General features: G+C 44.0%; 1 protein-coding gene across 1 annotated transcript; it reads left to right on the top strand.

Moving 5' to 3' along the window:
* The first annotated feature begins 1620 nt into the window (after nucleotides 1-1620).
* LOC121870762 (adhesive plaque matrix protein-like) lies at nucleotides 1621-10351 on the top strand. Its single transcript, XM_042372705.1, is given in 4 exon segments — nucleotides 1621-1666; nucleotides 9198-9470; nucleotides 9807-9998; nucleotides 10001-10351. Coding segments are annotated over 4 exon segments (702 nt in total). The 5' UTR covers nucleotides 1621-1651; the 3' UTR covers nucleotides 10223-10351.
* The last annotated feature ends 1568 nt before the right edge of the window (nucleotides 10352-11919 follow it).

Genomic DNA, 11919 nt, shown 5'->3' with positions numbered 1-11919 from the left:
AGGCTAGGTTTGGTTGGGCTGGAATTGAGTTAAGTTACAAGAGGTTAAGGGCAGGTTAGACTAAAGTTAAGTTATGCTGAGATACGTGTCGATCCTGGGTTATGTCATCCTTCTTTTAAAACGCCACGATTTTAAAATTTCTCATCACTTTATGGGTGAGTGTTGTTCAGTGTGCCAGCTGGGGTGAAGGGGAGAGGGGCCACCATACCCACCAGCTGATGCCAGGGTCACCTACACTGTGCCCTAATACTCGAGGGTCACCTACACTGTGCCCTAATACTCGAGGGTCACCTACACTGTGCCCTAATACTCTGTTATACGGGGAGGAAAGATGGCTAAAATCCTCATTATTATTATTACCTTCATTATTATGACCTTACTTTTATTATTATAACCATCATCATTATTTATTGTTATTACTTTATTTGGGGCTGCTATTGTTATTATTAATACTAATGCCTTTAATAAATTATAATATATACTGTACTGGAGTATTTATTAAAATTACTTAAATTTCTCCATATTCATTACTCTCACCAATATTATTATTATTACAATTCTTTTATGTGAATATTATCATTATTATCTACAACTACTGTGTTACTTTTTACTCTTTATATCAAATAACTCCCATCATTATTATCAAACTCACATACACTATACATATACAGTACACCTCGTATATAACTATATCATACATACACTAGTGGACGACACATTATAAACCATAAAAGTTGAAGATCTTGAAGCTACTAATTGGAGTGAGGTCACCTGCAGGGTTGGAGGATCACTCATAGAAAGAAGCACAGTGAGACCATTAAGGACTTAGTGAACAATACTCTGGCGACACAGTGGTGAAGAAACGGAAATAATTAGAGTGGAATACTAGCGAGACGATGGCCTGAGTATTATCAGAAAGGGGCGGTGGTTTGAATATCAGGGAGACGATGGTTCGAAAATAAACAAGGCAAGGCAAGGCAAGGCAAGGCAAGCGTTCCAATATCACCCATTAGAGCACTGGATGAGATATCAACGACAGTATAACGAGAGAAAGAGAAAATGAAAGCGAGAGACACACGAATAATATGGGAAATGATTACGAGAGAGAGAGATACCCCATGCGGTTATGACACCATTAGCGAGACTTGGTTATTCTACGGTACCATGACGGGGGGTTGTGCCCCGCATCACGCCACCAGACTCCCTGTATGGTAATGCTATGGGAGTGGGGGCGGGGCACTTGAGAGGTGGGGTGGGTGGGTTGGTAGGTTGGGGATGGACGTAGATAGAGGGAAGAGTATGAAGAGGGAACTAAGGGAGGTGGAGAAGGAAGGAGAGATGGAGGGAGGGAATAAAGGACAGATGGAAATGGAGATAGGAAATGAAACATTGATTGAGATAGAAGGGGGATAGGAGGGAGGATAGATATTGAGAGGGAGGGGCTCTACACATGAGGAAAGAGAGGGGGCATTGAGGGAGGGAAGATGGAGGGGAGGGGCATTGGGAGACGAGGGGCCAGGAGGGCGTGCAGTAGAGGCGGGGGCAGCCAAGGTCTAGATAGGAGAGAGCGCCGGAGTATATAAGCAGACTCAGCGGTGTTCCCTGCATCAGTGCCTCCTATCTGGCCCTCCACCACACCTGCTCTACCACCATGGCACCCCTCAAGGTACTGGCTCACCCCCTCCCTGTTTTGTTATATATATGTATATATATATATATATATATATATATATATATATATATATATATATATATATATATATATATATATATATATATATATTCCGACTGAATATACAAGGGATACCCATAAAATAATGTCTATACTGTATTTGTGTAACATGGCAGTAGTCACGGAGTCAATATTTACGCACAAGTCATAAACAGTGAAAGTTGTTCCACCAACTCGTCACGTCACTGCTCAAGCGTCGCTTCAACCCACACCCGCTGACGTAAACAAACACTTCGCATAAAAATTCAACTAGCCACATTCAATAAAGTTTTCATCCCGTTATTCTATTTGTTTACACATAATTTACGTTTCAGGAATGGTGTCCCGTTGGATGATTTTGTTACACATTATATAGAATTTTTTGTTTGTCAATTCAGATATTTAAAGGGACTTTCGCGAATTACTTTCCTTGGCTACCTTTACAATTTATACTTTCCAATTTTTTGAAAGGGTTTTTATTTTTAATAGTTTTCAAAATCATAAGGATAAAGATCACAATTGTAATTTATAAAAAAATATCTTCACACTAATCATTTTGCAAATATTAGCGATTATTATTATTATTATTATTAATATTATTATTATTATTATTATTATTATTATTATCATACAATCACAGTAATAATTAGCTTAACCGTATGGCAGCCATGCATACTAGAGCCAAGAACAAAAGGGAAACCAAAATGAATAAGAAGTGGTACCAGAACACATACCTAACGAACCCCTTGTACGACAATTACTTCATATGGCTGTTATAAATAATGTTCAAATAGGAAAGCCTGGGCACGCCTGTTGGACACCTCACCATCAGCAAGTGGGGGGACAGCACCAGTATTGACGTCAAACACAAAAGACTCAAGTGACTTTACACCAAGAATAATGATGCTGGTTTTCAACGCACTTATAACCTAAAGCGTTTTAATATGAAGTTCTAGCGTGATTCGTAAAAATCATTCGCTCAACGCCGAATCGTCACACACATTGCTCAACATTGATACATAAAAAGTCGTTCTTAATAAGCGCGACTGTACCCGCTATATAAATGACTTAAGAAAATACTATTAAACAGTGAGACCGGATCATTACTGCGATCTGTCTGTAACCAATCACGTCCTTAAAGGTCTCTTTGAATTGCATTTCGATTTGCCCTCGATTTAAGCCGTATAAAACGTTGAATACCTTGCCCATTAAAAGGAAAAATATACCTCTGCTGCTACTGAGGTTGAAGAAGGATCAGAGAGAGAGAGAGAGAGTCATTTCTCTAAGGGGGTTTTTAGTGGCAAGCAACGCACCCAGCGAGTCCCTCCCACACGGCTGTCTAAATGTCCGTCCACTGCCAGGCCTTTAAAGGTGTATTTCCTGAAGACCGTCAGGTTGGCACTTTTCTCCTGACTCCTCGAGGCCACAAGTTTACAAGAGTTAGAATTAAAAACCCCGATGAGAAATATCAGTTCCCGTAGAGATTAAAAACTAAAAGTACTGGTCCGGAAATTTACAGGTGGTGACAATACATAAACAAATATCAGTATAAGTACGTATTTAGTTGTACAGTACAGATACAGTGGTGATAATGTCAGAAAGTTACATACAGAAATACTGATACAGAACCAAACTCAAGCAAACAGTACAGACAACTGTAGTAACAATATGAAGAAAAAACCACAAATTGACATACAAGATACAGTACAAACTAAGTAGAGGAAACACCTATATTTTACAGTGTCTTGCAGCAAGTACCGTAATATACATATGAAAAGATATGTATCCAAAACTACACGATTATATGTAACCATTAAATGTAATATCGGTAACAATAATTTGAAAGTTATCAACATTTTGCGCTAAGTTGTTAAACGTAAAAAAATAATAAAAATAAATTAAAAATGAGAATAATATAATGTCTATAATAACGTTTTGCACAAGCTACTTAAAACTGACGACTTCACTATCAACTAACCTTAGTGATACTTAGGCAAAATATATACAACAATAAATAAATACACCAAACGCTGATAAAAATAGTTGGAATTTTTAATATTCTAATTTAAACATTCTTAAACACTCGAAATATAGACAAATAAATAAATAAATTAATAAATAAATACAATGAATGAAACGCTATAAAAAATATAAACCAATAATTCTTACTTAAAAAAAATAAATAAACGATTCTTATAAACATATAGTGTATAAAATTTTAAAACACTGAATGATTCTACTTGAATTATATACACCTTAAAAATCACCTTAAACGTTATAAATTTAAAAAAAAATACGAAAACAATTCAAAAAATTTACAACAAAATTTAGGATACAAAGTTCCTAAAAACCTAAATGTAGAGGAATAAAATGTATAATCCCCACCCCCACCCCCACACCCCCACGTTAACTTTCCTTTAAATGTCTCACACAGAAACTTTTAATGTCTCTTTAACAGCCAATTAAAACGACATTTGGGATCTATTTCTTTCTCAAAAGTTATTGTGCCAACATCCTAAAGGAGGGAGAGAGGGAGGGAGGTATGGTGAGAGAAGGAGGGAGGTGAGGTGAGGTGAGATGTGGTGAGGGAGGGAGGGATGGAAGGAGGGAGGGAGGGATGGAAGGAGGGAGGGAGGTGAAGGAAGGATAACATTTTAATTCACCGTCAATTATAATAGGATGCATTTCGTGTTACTCAACCAATTAAAACGACCAATTTCTGATTTACTGACCAATTTACAAGAGGATGCTCAATATTCTGAACCATTTTTAAATAGGACGAAATTCTTAGCTTCTTGACCAATGGCGTTGAAACTTCGGCAGCTCAAGATCTATGATAAATCCTATTCCCGGACCAATTTCAAGGGGGAGAAAGTTCTTCAATCTGGACCAATTTAAATAGGGTGGTAGGCGTGTCCTGTGGGCTGAGTCTAAGAGGGTCTTTCTCAGTAAGGCAACTTTAAACCTCTCCCGACCAAAACAAATTCTCTCTCTCTCGCCCCTGACACTGATCCACCCCACACGGCTCCACACTTATGACAGTAATCCACCCACACTGATCCACCCCACACGGCTCCACACTTATGACAGTAATCCACCCACACTGATCCATACCCTTGATACTGATCCACTCAAAAGTTATATTTACAACCCCTTATCACTGACACAGATCCACCCGTACTGATCCACAATCCACACCCCGATACTGAGAAGTTATCCACAGCCCCGACACCGACTTTTGATCCACTGACTCTGACACTAGTTCACACCTTCGATCCATACCATCAAAAGCGATCCATAACACAGTGTTTCAATACAAGTTGGTTGACCAAGTAATTACCGGGATAACTAACACTAAACTCCCAAACACCTTCAGGAAGCCCAGGTGTGGCCCCTTGAGCAGACTATACAGGTAGACTCAGGTAAACTTCGGGGCCTCTACTACCTTTAACAACAACAAATACACACGATGAGAAAACAAAAAAAAATTAACATCGTCCCTTCAATATACCATCGGTCATAAAATTTAACTCCTCAATTTTTATTTTCTCCCGTGAGTTTTATTTTATTATTTTATTTTTATTTTTTGCTCTTATCAAAAATGATTTATACCTTCCAATTTTTCTGACAGAATTGGTGAGAGAAATTAAAAGCAGTTTAATGATATTGGATGATGGTATTTGCATTATCTACATGGAGAGAGAGGGAGGGAGGGAGGAGTAAGAAAGTCGACTTTAATGGGGGAGAGAAGGAAGAAAGGAGGAAGAGGAAAGGAGAAGAAGTAATAGGACGAGAATGATGAGGAGAAATAGAAACAAGATAAGGGGAATAAGGAAAAAGTGGAGAAGAATAAGAAAACATAAATTGGGTAAAGTGTAGCAGTGGTGGGGAAACACAGGTAATAGGGGGGAGGGGGAGAGGAGGGGGAGAAACTAGGAGAAGAGGTGGTAAATCCTGTCTAATACACGTTGGGTCACGAGGGCCGCCACCATTACATCGTGGCACCTGCCTGCCCGACTCACTACTAGAAAGTTACGACCACGCGAACTGGCGACGACGAGATGATTTACACGGAGGAAGTTACGACCACGCGAACTGGCGACGACGGATAATTTACAGGAGGGAAGGGGAAGGTCAGGAGGGGAAGGGGAAGGACAAGGTGAGGGAGGAGGGGGAAATGTCAGGAGGGGGGAGGTCAGGAAGGGGGAGGTCATCAGGGGGAGGGGGATGGTTAAGGTTGCCCGGGAATCTTTATCGTAATTGTGGGTTGTCATACGCGCGTTCCTGGCAATTTGTGTAAATTCTTAAAGAAATAATCACGCACACACACCCACATATATGTAAAAGTATACATACACACGCGCACAGACATATACACTGGTAAACACATACACACTGAAATATACACACAGACATGTACACTGGTAAACACACACCTCCCCACACACACACACAGCGCGCACAACACACCCAAGGGTCGCTCACGGGCGGTGTGAACCAGAAAATTGAATTTACTCTTCCTTTTCAATCGTATTTTCGTAAGGTATTGGAAAACAGACGGCGGTGTTGGTGGCGGCGGGGCAAGGGAAAGGAAAGTGAGAGGGGGAGGGGGAAGGGTGTGTAGCAGGACTCTCCCTCCCCTGCACCGTAATAGACTCTCCACTATGAAGGGGAGATCTATCTCCCTCTCTCTTTCCACAGTCTCCGGTGCTGAAGAAGGCGTGGAAAGGCTCTTGGTTGGTGGGAGTGGGGGGGGCAGGTTGTGTCTCATTTTTGGAGATTCGTGAGGAATGGACTTAAGGATGTAGGATGGAAGGCAAGGAGGGGGCCTTTAGGATGGCTGTTCTGGGTGGTGTGTGTGTGTGTGATGGATGGCATGGGTCGGAATGAATATTGAAGGTGGTGTGGGTCCATCAGGCCGGGTGAAGTGAGTGTAGGAAAGGGTTTCGTTGAAGTGTAGAGGATGGAAAGAAAATGACGATTGAAAGAGAGAAAGAGGGTGTGTCTCCGATATATGCAACTGGGAAAAAATAACTAAAATGAAAGGAAGGGAATAAAAAAAGAGACCAACACTACTTTAACCACGTATAAGAACTGGAGCCATTAAATATTACACACAACTACCTGTATTATAAGCCACGTATTGTTACCTTCACCTGCTCCTTCCATATACTGCGCGCCGAAAGCAAGATCCCGTGTGAAATAAGGACCACCCGGAACTAGAATCGTGTACAATATTGAAGTCAGCGATATTAGTATAGGATTGTAACTCAGTACATGAAATCTTTGTCACTGTAATAGAATTATTGTAGAAGAGAGGTAACAATGGTACCTTCGATAATGAGGTAACAATGGTACCTTCTACAATGAGGCAACTTAGTGATATTAGTATTATTGTAGAGAGATAAACAGAGGTAACAAGTGACCCTCAGAGGGGTTGCACCAATCAATGGAGACCACGGCGTTTCCAAGGCCTCGGGTTATCAACATCTTAATGAACGCCCCGCAGGGAATCTTACCAATCTCGAGCACCTCAGAGACTCACACGCCCGGTACAATAACACCGCTAATGGCTGCCATTCTTCTGGTAACTCACTGTCTCAATCACACTCCTGGGAACCACACCACACTACACCACACCCTTTCCTTCGCGTAGCACCACACTACACCACACCCTCTCCTTAGCGTAGCACCACACTACACCACACCCTCTCCTTCGCGTAGCACCACACTACACCACACCCTCTCCTTCGCGTAGCACCACACTACACCACACCCTCTCCTTCGCGTAGCACCACACTACACCACACCCTCTCCTTCGCATAGCACCACACTACACTACACCCTCTCCTTCGCGTAGCACCACACTCTATACCTGAATGCCAGTCATAACCATTACGAATATCTCTTAATACCACACCATTCACCACACCCCCCAACGCCACATCCTTGGCTAATACATCTCGTCACCATCCTCGTCACCATCCTCTAATGGCACTATCGTCACCATTACAACCTTAACTCACGTCCTCTACATCACCACACCCTCTTGGTACCTCGAGTCATTGTCATCAAGCCCTTCACCTCCCAGTCGCTACAGCCTTAACCTCCACGCCCACCGGAGTCACTCGTCTCACGGTCACTCGTCTCACGGTCACTCCTCTCACCCCTCCTAACCTCCTCCACCACACACCAGTGACTCAATACGTCACTACACACCACTACACTCACACCTAAAACACCCCGACCATCCACACCATTACACCTACACCTAAAACACCCCGACCATCCACACAAGTACACCCACACAACCAAACCCCAAAACCCACATCTCTGAACAGGTGCCATCTAGAGGTTACTAAATTAACCTATCGAGTTGTCCATTGAGTTAACCCCGCAAATATATCGACCACTTGCCAACTCCTCTCTAGTGGGTTCTGAAGACTACCTGTAACATTACCCAGACCGGAACACTCATTACGTAATATGACTGTGGCTTTGTTCTCCTTCTCCTCCTCTCGCCCATCCTCCTCCTCCTCCTCCTCCTCCCCCTCACTCCATACCCCCTCCTCCTCCCTCCTCTTCCCCATACTAGCCACTCATTTTCCCTAACCTCTAGCGTCACCATTTCTCAGTCCTTAGACCCCCTATTAAACACCCTTCTCACCTCCCTCCTCTTTTCTTATTCCATCTCCGTCCTCATCCTATGCCTCTCCCTTCCCTTCCCTTCCTCTTCGTTTTCCTCCTTAACACTCTTCCTCCTCTAGGAAATTCTTTCCCATCTTATTCTCATCCCCTCCCCTCTTGCTGACCCCTCCCACCTATTCAGTACTCTTTCCCATGAACCCCTCCCACCCCATCCTCTTCCCCACCTCGCCCCATCCCAAGAGGCCACACCTCAGAAGAACCGTTTCCTCTTACCCTCGTGACAACATGCTCACACTCACAACAATGACGAAAAACATAGGTCTCTCTCTCTCTCTCTCTCTCTCTCTCTCTCTCTCTCTCTCTCTCTCTCTCTCTCTCTCTCTCTCATGTTCACCTGTTTACACCTGAGTATATTAATTTATCTATTAAGGGGAATCAATTACCTTTATATGGTGGCAGTAATAGCTCGTAATGGCAGTAATGGTTGTCAAAGGGAGGGAGGTAGTAGGGGAGAGCGGGGGGGGAGGTGTTTCTGGTGACTGCTGGTGGCTGGCAGGTGAGGGTGGTTAATAGCGTTGGTAATGTCTGTTAACGTCACCTGCTATGTTTCAGAGGAGTGAAAGTAGTGTCAAGGCCACAGTCATTTGTCCAGCGTGCTCTACTTGCCGTCACACACACGCACACACACACGCACACACACACACACACACACACACACACACACACCTACCTCTCTGGCGCTACACTACATCGCTAGCGTCCCGTAGTAGACAAGCAGGTGTACATGATGCGTCTCCTCCTCTCACATCCAGGTGTTCTCTCTCTCTCACACACACAGGTAATCGCCGCCCTCATTGTTGTGGCCGCCTACACCACGGCCGCCCCTTCTGACTTCTACCGCCCCGTCTACACCACACCACCGTACCACCCACCCCCAGTATACACGCCCGCCCCGTACCATCCAGCCCCAGTACGGTACCACACCCCAGCACCCTACCACCCTGAGCCCGAGTACAAGCCCAAGCCCGTGTACAAACCCAAGCCTGTGTACAAGCCTGAACCTGTGTACAAGCCTGAACCTGTATACAAGCCTGAACCAGTCTACGATGAGGTAGGTGTTCCTCTTGGTTCACTTTCAATTTGTATCTTAAGTCACTCGTATTTAATCTTCTTCGTTACAATGCTTCTCTCCAATCCATGATAATTGTACTTATTCCATATAATCCAGGAGTACAAATGCCAAATGGATGTAATTAACTCTTCCTCGTCTGTATTGTAGAGTTTCGAGTACTGTATGTGTTATGGGGAACTGTATGTGTCATGGGGAACTGTATGTGTCATGGGGAACTGTATGTGTCATGGGGAGCCATATATCTTACCATAAACAAGTCATGTCACTCACAATGTTCTCCGTGTCTCCCCCCCACCCTACCCATCGTGTGTCCAGGCGCCCAAACCCTACGCCTTCGACTACGGCGTGAGGGATGACTACAGTGGCACTAACTTCGGCCACTCTGAGAACTCTGACGGGAAGGCAGTGACGGGGTCCTACACGGTGGCTCTCCCCGACGGTCGCATCCAGACGGTCAACTACGTCGCCGACGAATACAACGGCTTCCAGGCGGAGGTCACCTACGACGAGCCCTACCCCAGTACAAGCCTTCCTACAACCCACAGCCAACGTACAAGCCCACCCCGAAGCCTTACCACCCACCCCAACCCTCTTACCATCCCGAGCCTGTGTATAAGCCTGCCCCTACCACCCCCCACCTACCACCCAACACCCTCCACCCCCGTCTACCATTAAGTCCAGTAGGCAATGTTAACCCGCAGTATTCTCATTATCTCACCTCTTCAAGCTAGTGTTAGGCAGGTGTTATACAGGTGTTAACTGCGTCACAACAAGTGCCACCAACACCTGTATAACACATTAAGCGCAGTCTAAATATTTTTTTGAGCCACTCTCATTTCACAGAGTTACCTAGACAGTATTCATTAGGTTTTTCATTGCACTCCTTGGGTTCTATATAAATGGCCAATCACTGACAGATGTCTTTTTACCATGATCAAACCAAGGCTCCCCTAAACACCTGTCTTTCACACCTGCACCAGCTCCTGATTAACAAGATTAAATCCATTTCTGGTCAAGTCCAGGTGTGTGACTAAGTTCCTCTTGGTCACCTCACCACCCCCATCCAGTAATTTGCTTCCATTTGTATTTCTTCAACACCTTTGCCTGAACTTCTTCCACCTTCTCTCTACTATCGACCGTCGTGTACACTTGCATCATCACCGGATCCACACCTCCACCCCCAGCTTCGTGTACTGGGATTAGCTGCAGTGAACATCTTCCAGGCGTGATGACAGGACGTACCCGCCAGAGTCACCTGGGGTATGGATTACTGTTAGCTTCACTTGCCAGTTTCCCTTGTTGGGTTCTCTAGCCAGAGAGCCTGCCAGTACAGTACCTGTGAATATCTCCCTTGTTAGTATTTATTTAGGTGCCAGGTTCACTGCCCAGGTTCTTATCGTCAGCTTTAGCAGTCAGTTTCATCTGTCAGGTTCACCTTCCTGTTTCACTAACTGGGTTCCTGGACACCCACTGAGCCAGGAGAGGCGAGCCTTGAGGTGCCATGGATAAGTTATTCGTCTTACCGATCAGGCGCCGTCCCTGAACACGAATGTATAAACACAACCTTAAATATATAGATGAATATATATAAATTGTATTAAGAAAGTTTATGAAAAAATAAAGTGTCGTCAAGCGATAAATGCCGTGTTTTATTCCTTACACCATCACATACAGCTCTCAACGGAATGATATTTGTGCGCATTTATTACGAGATCGTAAGTCTTATAATGTTAAGAGAGCGTCACCGGTGCCAGGCTTTACTTCCTGTTAATCATGATGATGGTGTTCATCACTACATGGTTTACGGAGCTTCAGAACAGTCAGGCCAACAGTAGTTAAGAAGAGTTAGTGTGTATATAAGGACAGAGAGACAGACCAGGGTAAAGCTATGCCTCTTCCACATTCGAAGGGGGAACCAGAAAAATACAAATTGATGACAGTACACACACACACGTTTAACAGGTAAACAACAAAGATACAGTCTCCTTCCTCTGCTGGCCTAGCCTGTGTACACACCCAAAAGCCTTATATTGATACAAACTTCCCCCAAAACTCCCGGGTGTGCTCTGGGGACGGCCTGAGCCACATCCACATGACAAAATCAGTATTCTGGGAGGCGAGCGAGGGATTTGGCGCAGCTCTGGGACAGGTGACGCCAGCCGACACCCATCAGTACCCCAATATTCGCCTCTGCCTTTAACTTCCCCCACGATATCGCACGTTTTTCCAACTGTACATTTTCGTATCGTGTGTTGGTGTCAAGTGCCGCGGTGAGATGGCAGCGCTTTGAGGTAGATGACGGGGACATTTTTTTTACTACCTTGTAACAGCCGCGCCAAAAGTTTTGTTTACCAGCCTGTGCTGCCATCTACACGCGACATTCTGCGCTACTGAAACGGTGTTTGAAGTCAAAACTTCCAATTACATT

The sequence above is a fragment of the Homarus americanus genome, unplaced genomic scaffold, assembly GCF_018991925.1.
Source record: "Homarus americanus isolate GMGI-L3 unplaced genomic scaffold, GMGI_Hamer_2.0 scaffold49310, whole genome shotgun sequence".
Taxonomy (NCBI): domain Eukaryota; kingdom Metazoa; phylum Arthropoda; class Malacostraca; order Decapoda; family Nephropidae; genus Homarus; species Homarus americanus.
The sequence above is the reverse complement of the archived record's forward strand: the minus strand, read 5'-3'. Positions and strand labels throughout refer to the sequence as shown.